Source organism: Pterocles gutturalis, unplaced genomic scaffold (genome assembly GCF_000699245.1).
Source record: "Pterocles gutturalis isolate BGI_N339 unplaced genomic scaffold, ASM69924v1 scaffold10378, whole genome shotgun sequence".
In the NCBI taxonomy this organism is placed as follows: Eukaryota; Metazoa; Chordata; class Aves; order Pterocliformes; family Pteroclidae; genus Pterocles; species Pterocles gutturalis.
This window is the reverse complement of record NW_010120496.1, coordinates 1-16,575: the sequence shown is the minus strand read 5'-3', so window position 1 is coordinate 16,575 and position 16,575 is coordinate 1. Positions and strand designations below refer to the sequence as shown.

The following is a 16,575-nucleotide window of genomic DNA, read 5'->3' as shown; positions in this document are numbered from 1 at the left end:
TGTGGGTATGTGTTTAAGCGTTAAAGTATTGGTTTCCCTTGGAAACTGATTCTAACCAGGGGCATTACAGGGTTTCTTATTATTTCTATGCCTCAGACAGCTTTTAGGTTTCTGCAGAGTGATAAGGGGATATGAATATCAAATTATTTTCTTGCATTGGTGACTGAAACAGAAAGAAAACGAACTGGAGCTTGGTTAACAGCTGCAGTGCCATCTAGGTTGAGTGTTTTAGTGTATTGACTCAGCATGATTAAACAAGAATACAGAGTTGTAAAGTTTCTGTCGTTGGTAAAGCAAACACCATGACTCTGAATATGGCACGCAAACATACTTTTCTTAGTCATGTTTAGGACCATTGCCTGATCTTGAAAACTTTGATTATTCCATTACATTCTTCATACTTATGTTTGATAATCTGTTAAAGAATAAAGCTGGTTTATGTTGGCTTGCTGATTCTGAAACATTGCACTTAATACTTGCTGTATCTATACATGTCTAGTGCTTGCTTATCATGTGTTTCAAAAGTAGTAAGAGGAAACCTTCCATTTGTGGAAGACTGAGCCTTCCAGGAAGGATGGGTTTCTATTTGTTATGCAAATGCTCTGCGGAAAAATTATTTGTCTGGGATTCCTCATTCCAGTGTTAGATAGTTCTGCTCTTTTGGAAGCAGAAGTTTTGTTATTGAGAGCAGCTTGAGGTTTTTATTAGAATAGGAAGTAGGTATGTTTTGGGTTTCTGTAAAGGAAGGAATTCTAAAGACTTTTGAAAGGCTGCAGGAAAACTTCTAGCTTTATAAATATTTTATTTCCATATCCTTGTACGTCTTCTTTCTGATTTTAAAAATTATTTTCATTCATAACAATGTAATACATTTTCTGTAAAGCAGAAAGGACTAGCATAAAGCCAAAATTAAAAATGCATTTATGACCAATTGTCTCTAATATGTGTATGCCTGAAAGATCAGAATACGTTATTCTCAGGCCTGTCAGCATAGCAGATTGAGTGCAGTATGTTGTTCTGTATGAGCACGGTAAGTGCAATAGTGCACGTTACAGCTTGCCTTTGAGAGGCAGCTTTAGCGGCAGCGCTCTTGGTTATGTGCTGATCCTGGAATCCAGCAGGCATTAGTAACTGCTGAGAAATAATCGGCATAGTAATCTAAATGGAAAGAAGTTTGCAGTAGGATCTGAATGTGCAGCTGTGTGTGATTTGGGGAAGAGGGGAGAGGAAGCTTGGTAAAATGGAAAATGGTGGTTCGTGAACAAATGTGCTGCCTTTTGAGAAAAGTGGAAAACCACAGACAACTTGCTGCAGCACATGACTGTGTTCTAAGGCTCAGTTAATACAGACATCACGCAGTATGTCCCTGCGGGAAAAAATGATGCTTTAGAGCAAGCTTTAAAATTTCAGAGTTGAAGGTTCACCTCGATTGAAAAACTGCATAATAAAGGTAACAAAAAACATTTTTTGAGACAGTTACCAGTAAACAAATAAAAATATCATCTTCTACATTCCAAAACTCTTATCTTTAGGCTCCAAAAAGACTTTCTGTTCTTCCTTGTGGGAAGCCACATCCAGTGGTCTCCAGGTTTTGGCTAAATTCTCTTTAGGCAAACCTACATGCAGCATAAGGAAGTAGAGGCGGATGGGACAGCGATCCCCTTGCTCTCTGTAGTTAGAAAGGAGTGCTACATGCTGTCAGCTTCCATTCGGGAAATGTTCTGTTCCCAGCTCTGTACTGATGAATTGTAGGACCGACAGCACAGTGTTTAACTCCTCTGTGCCAAAGAAAAGCAAGAAAAGCTGTGGGAAGATGAACAATGAGAAAATAGAATATAAGACAAGAAATGCGATTTATGGATACACTCAAATCTCTTGTTGAGAAATTCTAAAGATAGATATTACTCATAATTTATATGGAAGTGATTCAGGATACTGAACTAAATTACGTTTAAGGGAAAGTGTGAATGGGTGCATTAAAATGCTAGCTGCTCCCCGGGGAAGTGTGCCGCTGTTGTTGCTGTGTTATGCTGTCCTCTGATTGTTTCAGTCAGAAAAGACAGACTTTCAGAATTACCCTCCTAGTTGACAAAAAAACTTTTTCAGGTTTGTTTTTTTTTTTTTTCCAGAGTTTGTAACCATCTCTTCCCCTCCTCATGCATTTCTAGCATGAGGCAGTCCTCGCTTCTGTTTTGTTTGTGAGCATTGCATGCAGCTCTTGCCATCTGAAACAACCTGCCTGGGAGTCTGTCTTGTCAGTCGTCAGATCTCCTTTGATCCCGTTTCTTCCTGTTTCTTATATGTCTCTGCTTATTTCAATTTAATTTTATACTGATACTATCTCATTCTGGGAAGCGTTTTTTAGCATACTTGCTATGAAAGATTTGTGATGAAGAACTGCAGTAAAGGATTGAAAACATGGGTTTTAAGTACTGGCAGGATTTTGCAGTTGGCTGCCAAAGCACGAGATGGCTGAAAAGAAGAAATGTCAGCAGTAGCCATTGAAATGTAAATGAAATGCTTAATGTGACCTTTGTGTAAGTGTTTGGGTCTCTTGTTCTTTCTCCCCTTCTCAGCCGTGTACACATCACTGAAGCAACATTAAATCACCTAGGCAAAGCTTATGAAGTAGAAGAAGGGAATGGACACCTGAGGGATCCTTACCTTGAATCCATGAATATCAAAACCTACTTAGTGGTTGATCCAAGGGTATGTGTATGTTTTTAAACATGTATATTTATTCAAATATATACATACATTTTAACTTAGTGGTTGATCCAAGGGTATGTGTATTTATTCAAATATATACATACATTTTGAGTACATAGGTGTCTGTGGTGCATACACCTTTTTAATTCAGGAGCAGAAATAAAGCATGGTATGAGTCATCTGCGTAGCTTGGATTTGGGACTTCAGATCTGAAAGCATGTCCTACTGTTTTGTGACATGACTATTAGCTTGAAGGTAGTAAGTGTTACGCTGAAACCTCTCATGTGGTCCACATAAAGTAAAAATATGTAGTTGACTCTGTATTTGTGTGAAGTGTGTCTCGCAAATCCAAGTCAAAAGGCGGGATGAAATAATGAAAGAATACCTCTACTGTCTGGCTACTTTCAGATAAAATATTCCCTGTAAAATAGCTTCTGAAATCTTCTTCCTCACTGACTTAGAAGTGAGATTCACCTCTTTTACAAGGTGTAAAGTTAGCAACTGTTGCTTGCCCCTTTAGAGCCTGGTAACTGCAAATGCCTGGAGTATTGCTATTTTGAATTAGCTTGTGGTTGATGAGTAAAGTATTTTGAAAGAAAAAAGAATGAAAATTACAAACTTCTTTCCTTCAGGATCTTTACAGGAAGGCACAGTACAGAGCCAATTTTAATTAGCAAGAACTCAGTCTTATCTTTGTTGCACGTTTTAAGTACTCAGCACTGCAACCTCCCCTACATGTACACAGCACGTACTCTCAGATGAGGATCTAAGTCTATTAAGATGGTCCCTGCTCCCTTGAAGATACCTGTGAAATGTTAGAGAACAACCAGTTATTGGTTGAGTCATTGATGTGTTGGTTTATTCTGCAGTTTCAGCTTCCTTTTAGAGACCCCCAAGGGTATTGCTGTGTACCCTGTATGTGCTGCCTGACTCTTCACCTGCGATGTCGGGATATAATCTAATGTCGAGTCTGTAATTTGTGGCATCTTCTCCCAACCACTGTTTTGTTACACCCTAGCTCAGTAATTGGGAATCCTTTTCCCCTGCTGTTGTGCTGACTGCAAGGAAGGTATCTATTCATAAGATCCTGCGATCTCTCCTATCATCGTAAATAAACAAGGAAGATTGAATGTTGCCATGTTACAAGTGAAGGCTTGTAAAGGCAGCTGAAGCAAATTCATGATGTCATGATTTGCTTTAGCTCACATTAATTAAGTGAGATAAAGGAATTGAGGTTGGCTGACATTGACACATTGCTGGTATGTGTTTAGAGTCCTGCTAAACAGCTTGATTTTATAGTCCTAAACTGCTCAACTACACAGAGCTTCATTTCTTTGCAATTTGTGTAATTTTCTTTTTTCTAAATAAGTGTGTTTTTTCTGTTAGTCCAAACAATGTGTATCAAATAATCACCTTCCTAAAACAAGAGTTAATGATGGGCTGAAGATGAGAGCATCTGTTCGAATGACGCGTTATTTAGAGTCGTGGGGAGCAGCCAGGCCCTTTGCCCACCTGAACCACAGAGAAAGTGTGAGCAGTGACTCTTCAAGTTCACAAGGGAGGCGAAGAAAGGTGAGGTTTGAAGTAATGATTGTCACCCTACATGTGCAAACTGCTCCTCGTGTCTATGGTGTGAACCTGAAATCTGACATGGGTTTTGTGGCTGAATTTCTGCTGTTACTCTTGGTGTTAAATGTGTACACACAACTAAGAAGGTATCTGTGCAACAACTATTTCTGTCAGAACTTAAAGTATTCAGACTCTGCCAGTCCCTAGCATGCTTTGCTCATAGTAAACTTTCAAAGCAAAACTTGGAAACTATATTTTTTTTTCCTGACATTTTTCCATCTTGGGGTCCTGCTTACTGCATGTGGTTTTGGAAAAAAAGGTAATTTATCCTAGCCTGCATATGCACTCAATGTTTACTTAAAATGTATAGAAAATAAACAGCCCCTCCACATGCTCCACCTGCAACAGGATATTATCAGTAAAGAATTTTTGAGATTAAGAATTCTTAAGATATTAAAATTTAAGAAAACTCATTATTCCTTCCATCTGCCCTTCCTGAAAGCTGAGAGGAGATGTGCATGCTTTTAAGTGTGCTCCTGGAGGCACAGCAAGGCTGTACTGCTCTCTGTAGACAGACAGCTGTAGTAAGTTTTAAATTAAGTACCTGTCCATTCAGTTTTGTGGAAGTGGTTTTCAGTCTACTTACCTCTGCTGATGTTAGTTATTTCAGTGTGTGGAGAAAATTAAGGGGAAAGATCTGTTCAATTATTTTCCAACAATTTTTTTTTTTTGGTCAGAAAATGTTCACTTGTTAATGCAGAGAAAACATTGCTGGAAAAGATTGATTTTGAAAAGCTTTTCTGTTTGAGAAGGGTTCTTGACTTTTTTTATTTGTGAGAAAAAATATTTTTGGCAGCTTCCTGAAGTTTATTCTCAGTAGTTGTTTGCCATTTACTGAGTGTGTAACTTACTCTGAATTCCTTATTTGATTTAGGAAATACCTTTGTGTTCCACTGGGCGCCAGAGAACTTCTGATAGGTTTGTCAAGTACTTTATTTTTTAAAAATATGTGATCCTGTGCTCCTCTTGCAGTTCAGTGTACTGTAAGCATGTGATCTTTTGGTTGATTAACCACTGTGTGTATGATATTCCCACATTAGAAAGGCTAGGCAAAATCTTTGGCCTTTAAAAGGCTTCTCAATTCACGTTTGTTACTGTTAGACGCTAAAAGGAGCTCCCCCCCTTCATCTTACTGGCCCCTCAGTCATTCAGGTTGCATTTTGCGTATGGGCTGTAGCAGGATGGAGGGGAGTTGGGAAGTAAGAGACCTAAAGAGCAGTGGAAAACAAAACACCTCATATATTGTATACACCTCCATATGCAACCGCTTGTGCTGCCTCAGCATGCAGTTTTCTTACTCGTAGATGCTAGATTTGTTTGTAAATGTTATCGTTCAAAATAAATACAGTTTAACATAATATTGTAAGTAAATATATTTTAAAAGACGTGTCTTTGGTTAGTAATATTAATGTATGCCATTGGAGTGTAATAACAAATTGGCACTATGTGTAGAAATGCTCACAATGGTACCTGTATCACAGAGCTGACTAAGCAGATGATTTTCACTTGTGAAACATTCTCTTAGTTTATCAAAGAATTGTCTTGAAAAATGCATGATTTGAATAATTAGATAAATGCTTAGTAAAGTGCTTATGGACGTATATGTTTATCAGTTTGCAGCGTTCTTGTTTGACTTTTCCCTGGTAGCTTACCACACTGAGAAAGTATGGTCCTCTGCAGTCATTAATTGTTTCTGAATAGTATGTATGACTTGGACTTAATTTCATTCTCAGAAATTCATCTCAGAAGGGAAGGATAGAGGAGGATATTTATGATGAAATGATGTCAACCATCGAGGGCCTCAGTTCAACGAAGTATGCAGTATTTTATTTTTTTCCTCATCTTTTCTTTGAGAACAATCTGCATTCTCAATTTTAAGTCTAGATATAAAATTTTCTTCTCAAAAATGAAAAGCTACCAGGATTTTTCTCTTGCCTTTTTTTGGTCTTTGGTTGGTTTTTACTTATTTTAGTTCCTTTTTGGGTTTAATTTGAATTTAATGAGAGTATTATTGCATTATTATAGCAAGAAGCCAATGATTACTCTAGCTGTTCAATGAGGTATAGTACTATGAAAGAGCAAAATTATTGCTTTGTTTCTTATGGCTGTGCAAAGTAATGAGACGAATTGCAGTGTAGGATGGGATAGGAAGTTAATGTTTGTGTTCTGTTTATTAAAACAAGAAGTGTCAGGAAATGAGGTGCAGTCCCGAACAAAACCGATGTATAAAGTCAAAACACAGTTTTGGGGGTAATAATAAAATTGCTTTAGTGTCTCTTTCACTGAAGTTAAATGGTCTATTAGTAGCAGGTGATGTATTTAGCATTTTATTTGCATTTAAAAGCAGATAACCAGAGGGAATGTTGTTGGTGGTTGTTTGTTGATTATTTTTTTAATTTAAAATACAGTATTTAAATTCCTATCAAATGTAAAACAGTGAATTCAAGAAGAAAAACTCTTTCATCTGAATTATAGCGAGGCTGTTATCACTGTGCCTCAGCTATTCCTAATAGGGGCCTGATATTATTTAGGGGAAGCTTTTGGAGGCTGTGAACCATCTGTAACATCTGCTATTATACTTTCCCATTTGTAAACCTTAAGGAAGTGCTGGGGTTACATTTTGCATGTAACTGGCAGACACTGCTGTCTGTGAGAGTGTTCTGGATCTGCCTGTCAGCTACAGAAAAACGTAACCGCTCATATGTTATGCTGTGAAACAGAAAAACCTCGCAGAGCTGGCAAATGTGTGTAAAACGGTGGCACTCGTGCCCTGTATACTGTGGAGTCTCAACTACAGTGATGCTTTTGCACGCTTTTCTTGGCCTGTTCTGTGTGTTTTGTAACGTGTCTCTTTGAATGCAGTCCGTGGTGTGGCAAATCGGATGACTTCTGTGGATTTTCACTGATTTTTGCTGAACCTGGGCTTGAAAAAGAGGTTGGTAAGAGCAAAATAATCCTTTTTCGTCTTTGATTTGCACATCAGAGCAGCATAAGAATATATTTGAAACTGTCTGTTTTCATTGTGAATCTGGGTTCTGGAGATGACTGCACATCCAAAAAGGTTTTTGGTAACTAATGGAAAGCAGATCTCATGAATTGAGTTGGTCATTCTTCCTTGATAATGCTAATTCTGTAGAGTAAAGGAGATTGTCTCTAATTGGTAGTTAAATCCTTGCCATAAGGGAGTTAATAGGAGTTTGGCAACTTTACTATATGAAGAACTTCTCTCAAAAGTAATGAGATTATAAAAAATAAAAAGTATTTCTGCATCCATAATGAAAATACTTTGCTTTCTGTGGTTGTTTCATTGCAAGTATATTACTGTTATTTGTTAGGTACAGTGTACTTTTTCTGCTTGAATAACTGTTCTTTAATTTACTGTGCTATGGTGTACTGTATGTAGTTACTGGTGTGTGTGTGTGTGTATACCCACTTTAGGTTTACTTCTGTTTGTATCCTTTTTTATGAGGATTTTGACTGCATGCATCTGTGAAGTGCTTATTTACATACTCACTGGATTTCCCTGTCACTTTGAAATTATCCTTTGGACTAGGCTGTTTTTCTTGACAGGTGTTCAAGTGACTTTGTTGGTTTTCTTGTTCTCTTTCAGTTCTACTATATTTTTAATGGTACGGTATATATTTGTATATACATGTCATCACAAAAAATGTAATAGAATTTTAAAACCCCCTTAAGGAATTATCCTAAAGATTTATTAAAATCTGTTTTTCAGTATCGCACCATTCCTATTCCAAAACTGAAGAGTTACTTTGCGTGTGCCTGTTTTGTGTTCCTCTGTATATTTCTGATACAGATGTTTATAATGCCAAAGTAAGTGTCAGTATTTTAATAATTCATAATTCAAATTAACAGATAACTAAAGTGAAACTCAAACTCACATGTATGAAACTTTTGAAAGTCATTTGGAGTTCCTGAGGGGTTTACATTTAAGAAACGTACATGAGTGCATTCATGCTGTTGGCATAAGAGACTAGATGTCAGTAGGGAAACAAAGTATAAATATTTCTTTAATATTGTGTTTGCTTAGTACGCACAAGGAGATCATCAGTTAAGCAAGAAATACTATTTTATAAGAATAGTTGTCTGTAAGCACATTGAGTGAGCAATAGAAAGTGGGGATTAGCTGGTTAAAATGTGCCCAGTGATCCTTTTGGCTGTAGAGATACAAGGAAGGAACTTTGAGCTTCTTCTGACACCTCCAAGAAAGAAGATGTCTGATAATTCTTAAGTTTATGGCATATTTGTTTTTCATGGCTGTTGGAATGCAGTTTCCATGTGGTTTATCATGGTGTAGTGGTTCAGGCTGTCAGGAGTAGAATATCTTAAATTAGTGTTTGTGCAAGAGAGCAACATAACCTGGTCTTCAGTGCTATTAGAAGAAAAATTTATTTAAATTTAGAGAAACACTCTTAGCAAACATTAGTCTGAATTGCAGTTTAATTTTTTTTTAATTTAACTGTGGTTTATTTAATACTTTCTCTTCTGTTTAGAACTGCACAACTAGGAATTTCCTTTGGCATTGTTGCAGTCATCATTGTACTTGTTTTGCTTGTGTGCTTTGCTGGGAAATGTGTGGTAAGTTTGTTTTTAAAAAGTTTCCTGTTTTAAAAAGTTGATGGATGTAATTCAGCAACTTGGTCTATCTTTTAGGGTGATGAATGAAGCTGTTAATTTCAATAGGAATTACAGGAGCCTTGAACCTCAGGGTACCAAAAGACTTCATAGCGTGAAACAGATTTTCATGTCTGAAAATTCTCTCTGTAATTCAGGATTATATGGGTGCCAAAGTAGATGGGTAGGAGGGAGGAAGAAAATATTAGCACTTGCTGAGTGGGGTCAGGTTTTTAAAATTTATTTTTAAGTTGCCCTTAACAATAATTTTGGTTGTAAATGCTGATATTTTCTAAACTAGAAATGATATTAAAATAAAAATAACTTTGGATGCAAAATTAGTTTTCATGATAATTTATAAAGTCTCATGAAAATTACAAACATATGAATAATCTATTGGCAACAGTTTCATAGCTGTTAGAATTCCAAATTCACCATTGCATCTGTTAGGATACTTTGCATTTCTAGTACCTTTTTTTTTCCCCATTGTTAAATGTATGTAGTTACTGTTTAAAAATATGCAGTGACATAGAGACAGCCAATAGTGACACAGAGTTCAATGATACAAAATTAAAAAAAAAAATCCTTCTCCAGTCCAAGAACTATCTGGAGGCAAGGGTGGGACAGGGAAGAGGTTTTCAAAAATACAGGTAGATAGTATGTGTGGTGTTTGTATATATATATATGAGTGGATGGACTTTTATATATATATGTGTGTATATATATGTCTATATAGAGAGAGAGGTGTGTGTGTACATGCATGCACATATGGTTTCTACAAACATAGAAACACATGGAGAAAAGAAACAGAGAATTCCAAGAATGCAATTGCATCAGACTTGAGTATTATGCTGGGAGTGTTTTGGTATAGCATCCTTGAATAATGCTTGCAATCATTAACAGTATATGCTTTACTAGATGTTTTTCTCTGTAGCAGCAAATGGAGGATATTAGGTTGTCAAGAAAGGGGACTGTCTATGGTTGGTTTCAGTTTAGTCATCTGAAAATGTAGTTCCAAATAAACATTATAGCTTTATAACTAAATAATAAATATAGGTTGTCACTATATTCTAGTAATACTTCTCTAGAACTCTCAATCAGATCATAATTTTGTATTTTTAAAGAAAAAATACAGAAAATATTAGCACCCAGCTTCTTTCAAATAGGGAAGCATTATCTCAGTTTTCCACTGAATGCCTGTGGAAAGACATTAGGCATTTAATCTGAATGACTAGATTCAGAGTTCTAAGTTAGGATTCCAGTGAAGACTCCTGACATTCTCTTGCGAAGAAAAAGTGTTTTATATTTAGAAATATTTCTTCCCATGTATCCAAGTGTTATCCACGGTACTGAAACAAGCTGATTTTGTTTACAGAAGTGCTGCTCAGAACGGTGGCCTTTCCTGCGCCATCTTTGTGCGATCTCAGAAAAGGTGGAAACAATGCCTTTACTCAGGCTTCCTTTAGCTGTCATCACTATAGGTGCCTTGCTGATAATAGCCATTTTTAATTTGGTAAGTAATCACATTATTTTTATGCTGTGAACTTATTGTAACATCCACAGGTTAAGTAACTTCCTGTATTCTTTTCAAGTACCTTGCTTTTTGCTACTTTTCCTAATGTCTGATTTGCAACCTGAGTTGATTTGTACAACGATAGTGCACAATGCCCTATAAAAGCATTAAAAGTAAAAATTCCCAGTTTGTAGAACTAGAAGTTCATGTGATAGACTTGAGTTCTACTTTACATCACCTTTTCTGCTTTCAAGATGGCATTTGTAATTACTGTTGATTGTAACAATCATCCAATCATCACAAAGATTGTCTTCCTTTTTTTTTTCTTTTAATGTAGGTTTAAATGTTTGGCTACGGTTTTAAGCAGTTTACTGTGCTATTTGCACTAGCTAGTAATAATGCAAATAGGGGAGGGAAGAATATAGCTCGTCTCTTTTAAAACCAAAGACATTACAGGTAGTTACTGCTAGACTAAGATGCAAATGGAGCCTATCTTTTAACTTTAGTTTGCGTATTGTATTGTGCCTGGGGTACATACATTTGAAAAACAACCCGTTGGAGTAACCTGTTGCTCAAGACCACTCTTTGGTCCACATTTTTTGTGCCAGTTATCTGTTAGATTAGCACAGCTGCAGTGTGAAACTTTAACCCAAATTAAAAAATAAGTAAGCAAATACTTGGCAATTTTAGCCTTCTTGCACCTTGTGCGTGCATATACATTTAATAAAACTATATGGGATATAATCATATTTCGGTATTTTTGTTGCAATAGGACTGAAGGGATCAGGAATCATTGTATAATGGAATATACATTATACTCCATATATGGAAAAAATCTAAAATTAGTGGCTACCTGCTAACAAGTTTGTATGGTGGTTGGGGTTTTTTTGTTATTGGTGGTGGTGATGGTGGTTTTGTTTGCTTTCCTGATATATCAGACTACTGAAAAGAACAAACCTGCAAACTTTACTGGATCAAATGACCTGTCTGCTACCACCTATGTGAGTAGAGTACTGTCTTAATTTCTATGATTAAAATGAAATGTCTTCGATGGTGTATATAATGTAGATAAATGGTAGCATTTTGCTATCTTTTCATCTTTTATAAAGATAGAATTTTTAAATCATTGAAAACAAAGATTTAATCCTGCCACAGGCAGTTCCAGGGATGGTTTAATTAACTATGGCTCTACTGTGCATATTTTAGAGATTTCTACAAGTCTGGAGTACTCATGGGTGAAGCTGAGGTCTTGGCTTATTTTTCTTACTCAGCACCTTTTAAAGGTGTTTTCCAGCATTTCTGAAAGGATAGATTCAGCACTTACTAACCACACAAAAGGATTATTTCTGAGGGTTTCTTTTTTTATCTCTTTAATTCCAAGTTAGCATTCTGTTTTGAGATCATCCAAATGTTTGGGAGGCTCCTTCATCACCTGGTGCCCCTTTGGCAGTTGGTTGTGGTTTTGAACAATGCACAGTAGGTTGTGTGAGGACCTTTTCATTCAGATCCTTATGACAAATGTTAAGTTACACATATATAATGCACATTGTACTTATCCAGTGATTTTTGTCTTCTTGCATGTCTGTAAATCAGCCTTTTGGAAACACAACTCGATCCTGCATTGAGGAAACGGTAAGTAGTGAATACATGTTACTTTAAAACCCAGATCTCTGAATGTTGTGAATATTACTGACAACTGGCAGGTTCAGTTGCTGTGTGAAACACAGCTTTTTTTTTAGGTATCTGACAGCAGAAAAGTTCTTCATGAAATCAAAGTTTTCCAGCTGCTGTTGCTGTGCTGAATAAAGTATGGCTTTGCAATTTTTTGAAATTTCAGACTTAAAAATAGATCTAAAACTTTGAGGAAAAAGCAGTAGAACAAGATTATGATTATATTTGAGTCTGAGAGATTGGAGCTGTACTTGCAAGTGTCCCAGTAAAGTATCTTGATGGAGGGAAAGGGCTTAAATGGCCAGCAGACCAGTGTCAGTGTTCTCTACGTAGCGCTTTCTTTTTCAGAGGTTTGACTTCGGGGTTGTAACTGTGAGTGTTCAATACCTTTTGGAAGTCAGACTCAACACCTTTAGGATGACTGAGTTGGTATAATACATTGCTATACGGGCTCTTATCCTCAGTTGCCCCATAAGTTGTTCTGGTTTCATTCACTTTAGAAGACATGCTAATCGTTCAGCTGAGAATCTCCCAGATCTGTGCTATTATGCATGAAAAAACTGTGCTTGGTACATAAAGAGAAATAAACTCTTGAGGAGCAGGAGTTGAGGTAATTTTGGAATTGTTTGTAAACTAAAGTATATTAGCTCAGCATCTTATACCTGTACCCAAGGCTGCAGGGAGTAATCCTGGCTGCACAGTGCAGTTCGTACCACCCGACAGTTTTAATGCTCCCAGCTGCATACTGACCTTGGACACTGTGCCTGCCCTGTGATTTCTCTGGGGGAGTTTTCAGTGACTCCAGTGAATAATGGCCCTAGCTTGATAATGTTTATTAGCATCAGAGTTCTTAAGAAGGAGCTGTGTCTCAGGTTGGACAACATGTCACAATCTTCACGGGTTACAGATGGGGGAGATGGGAATGTGGCATCTGCTTAAGGTTACAAAGGGGGGGCACTGTCAAAAATAGGACCAGCATGCTGGAGTTGGACTATGAACACACTTTAGGTTAGTCTTGAACTTTAAATAGATAATTGCTTAAATAAATAGACTTCAGAAGATAAATTCTCAACACTCTTCAGTTTTTATCTGACACTGCTTATGTTGGTGTGATGCTTTTTGTTTAAATGTTTTTGTTTGTCTTTAACAAATTAAAAAATAAAGTATTAAGTTCAGCCTTTTAATGCAATTAAAAATAAAGCTTTAAGTGTATTTAGCAAGTGATTGTAATTTCTTCTATTTAAATTACAATTATCATGGACTTGGAGCATTTGCCGTGGTTTGAAAGTCTCTTATGAATAGAGCCTGAATAATGCAACTGTTCTGTAAATTCTTCTTTTACAGTATTACACTTACTGCTGCATATTGGGGTTCATTGCTTGCTCAGTGTTTCTTCAAATGAGCTTCGAACTCAAAGTTCTCCTCCTGTCCATTGCGGTGACTGTGTACCTCGTCATTTTTAATACCCTTCAGCATAGAAACTTGAGCTTCTATGGCAACAGTACCAGGTGCAGTGTAAAATTTCTTAGAGTTGACAATAATGTTTCATTAAAGGTGGTGTTAGAACAGTACCAGGTGCAGTGTAAAATTTCTTATAGTTGACAATAATGTTGCATTAAAGGTGGTGTTAGGTTTTTGTACACTTACTGGAATATTGAAATACCAAAATCATGTAAGTCAGACATTACAAACAGTTCTGTGACACTTACTGGAATATTGAAATACCAAAATTATGTAAGTCAGACATTACAAACTGTTCTGTAAAGTTAATGACATGGAAGGCATATTAGACCATATCACCTTTTTTTAAAAAAAATAAATCTGTGATATGGATTCTGAGATCTCTGGAAGCTTAGCTTACATAAAGACTAGGGGGTAGAATATTAATCTCATAATAAGGTTGATTTGCTTTTAAACTGTGAAGAAAAGTGCTAAAAGTCTGATGCTCAAGCTGTGCTTGCAAGACCTTGCTAGTCAATACAGTAGTGAACTCTTCATTTACTTACCTCACTAACTGCACGTATTTTGAAAAGTAACAGCAGTTTACTAGATCTAGTTGAAGGAACTAAATATACTTCAGAGAAATAATATGTGGAAGGATTTTACTGTTCATTTGTAATCTCAGTTTTACAGTTGAAGATTAGGATAAATTTATTTTGCAGAGGCTAGCTGTGAGCTGTCAGCACAGCTTTAAAAAGACTAAATGAGCTCTTAATTTAGCCTCTTAATCCCAGGCAATTCATATAATGAGAATTTAGTTTGCATTTGTGAAAAGTAATAGATGTAAGACAGACTGATCTTACTATGAAATATGAGTGGTGTCTCAGATTTGTATGCAGCTATATACTGACGTGATTTAATGGCTGTCTGTTTTAGCAATTCAGGTTTTTATTTGTTATCATCTTTCCTTACACAAATAAGAAATTTTTTTTCCTGCTTCAAGGTTTTGTTGGCTCTGTTTTTGTGGGACAGTGTGGGGAGGAAAGCTGCAACTCAGGGCAATGGAAATTGAGATGGATCCATTAAGATAAAGCCATGTTTAATTGAACATCTTACTACAATAGCTACTTAACAAGGTTTCAGCATGCATTTTGTCATTATGTGAAACACAACTCATGTACTGAACTGAATGATTATCCTTTCTTGTTGTTAGGATAGGACCTATAACCAGACAGCCACTGGCACAAATGAATAATGGTATTAGTGGTCTATGTCTGAACAGACACTCTCTTCTGCTGTGCTCTTCTTCCCTGCCCCTTCCCCCTGCAACCCTTAATCATATGGATTTTCTTAAAGGATAGAGATGACTTTGTATTGCTTTCGTGTTTTCAGGCTTTTCATCAAAGAGCCAAGGATAATGACCAATATATATCTGGTTCTGTTTTACATAACCCTAATTTTACTTGCAAAACAGGTATGCATTTAAAAAGCAGTGGGTTAGTTCTTTTATTTGCAGCAAGTTGATTTAAGTAAAATACAAAAGTATTGTTCATTGAAATTGTGCACTAAATTAGTATATATTTTTATCTTTTAAAAATATTCTTGTACTACTTAGTAATAGGTAACGCAAAAATTTTTACTGTGAAAGGGTGGGAACATTTTTATATTTTTCAATAGTGTTTGCATTACAGAAGTCTCAAATTCTTCCAGTTTGGATCTATCTGTATATATCAATATTCATCCTAAATCGAGGCAATAATTCATGATAAAAATAATCACCATATTATTAAAATGTCATTTTGATAAATACACCTGATGGTACCCAAATGCCATTAATTCATACTGACTGCTTCATATTTTTCTGACCTTTGTTATCAAAGCACATTTTTTGTAATTATATAGGCTCAAAAGGCCTTGAAGAAACTTTATTGCTACTACACTTTTTGAATAAGTTGTCTAATATTTGTCAGAAAGAAAATATATGGATTTAATTTATCATATTTTGTCCCTTTGCAGATTGACTATTACTGTCGACTGGATTGTCTGTGGAAGAATAAGTTTAAAAAAGAACATGAACAGTTTGAAACGATGGAGAATGTTAACAGGCTTTTGCTGGAAAATGTACTTCCAGCACATGTTGCTGCCTATTTCATTGGTGAAAAACGAAATGAGGTATGTTTAATCTCTACTACGTGAAGGACAGAAATTGGATTTCTGTGACATAGAACGTCATGCTAACACGCACACTGAAGACTCTAAGGTTCTGCACTCTGCCTCTTGTTTGTATCCCAAGACCTTTGTAAGCTCAAGAATCTGCTATCCAGATGGCCTCAAAAAATGCAGACTTTTAGTGTCAGGCTCTGAAATCTGTTTTCAGAATTGGTAGTTTGGCTTTGGGACACAGTTTGAGTTTGGCAAATATTTAAAAAGCATTTACTGCTTTCCAAAGACCATACTTTACCAGAGGAGACAGGCCTTCTTTTTAAAGAAGTTAGTTGAGGAACAGATAGTATCTCCTTGGTAACAACCCCAGTGAGAAGTTCAGCCAGCATGTCATCAGAATAAATATTGCTGATGTCACATGGTAAGTGGTGGAAGACTGGCACTGTCCAGAACAGATGAGAATCTTTAAGATACGTAGATATCTCAGCTTTTCCTTAGGCAAATCAACTTTGTTAATGTTTCTGATAAAATAAGAGGTGCCCACTGTAAAGTACCGTAATTGACTTCATAGAAAAACTGTAATTTGATTACTGGTTACAAACAGTAATCATAGTTTTGAATTCCTGTGGTGGGAGGTGACTGCTGACAATGTGTGAATATGTTGTTTCCCTTTAGGACTGGTACCATCAATCTTACGACTGTGTCTGTGTCATGTTTGCATCAGTACCAGATTTTAAGGTGTTTTATACTGAATGTGATGTCAATAAAGAAGGCCTGGAATGCTTGCGGCTGTTAAATGAAATCATTGCTGATTTTGA

At 36.3% G+C, this 16,575-nt stretch overlaps 1 protein-coding gene across 1 annotated transcript in view; it reads left to right on the top strand.

The window, feature by feature from the left end:
• ADCY7 (adenylate cyclase 7) overlaps positions 1–16,570 on the top strand; it is a gene marked incomplete at its 3' end in the record, with an annotated part of 27,830 nt that extends 11,260 nt beyond the window's left edge. The window contains exons 9-21 of the mRNA XM_010076927.1: positions 2,577–2,709; positions 4,096–4,281; positions 5,213–5,256; positions 6,072–6,152; positions 7,201–7,273; positions 8,072–8,169; positions 8,850–8,934; positions 10,346–10,483; positions 12,077–12,115; positions 13,499–13,662; positions 14,987–15,068; positions 15,611–15,766; positions 16,433–16,570. Of these exons, the coding sequence (XP_010075229.1) occupies positions 2,577–2,709; positions 4,096–4,281; positions 5,213–5,256; positions 6,072–6,152; positions 7,201–7,273; positions 8,072–8,169; positions 8,850–8,934; positions 10,346–10,483; positions 12,077–12,115; positions 13,499–13,662; positions 14,987–15,068; positions 15,611–15,766; positions 16,433–16,570 (1,417 nt within the window). The remainder of the gene's footprint in view (positions 1–2,576; positions 2,710–4,095; positions 4,282–5,212; positions 5,257–6,071; positions 6,153–7,200; positions 7,274–8,071; positions 8,170–8,849; positions 8,935–10,345; positions 10,484–12,076; positions 12,116–13,498; positions 13,663–14,986; positions 15,069–15,610; positions 15,767–16,432) is intronic.
• Between the last annotated feature and the right edge of the window lie 5 nt (positions 16,571–16,575).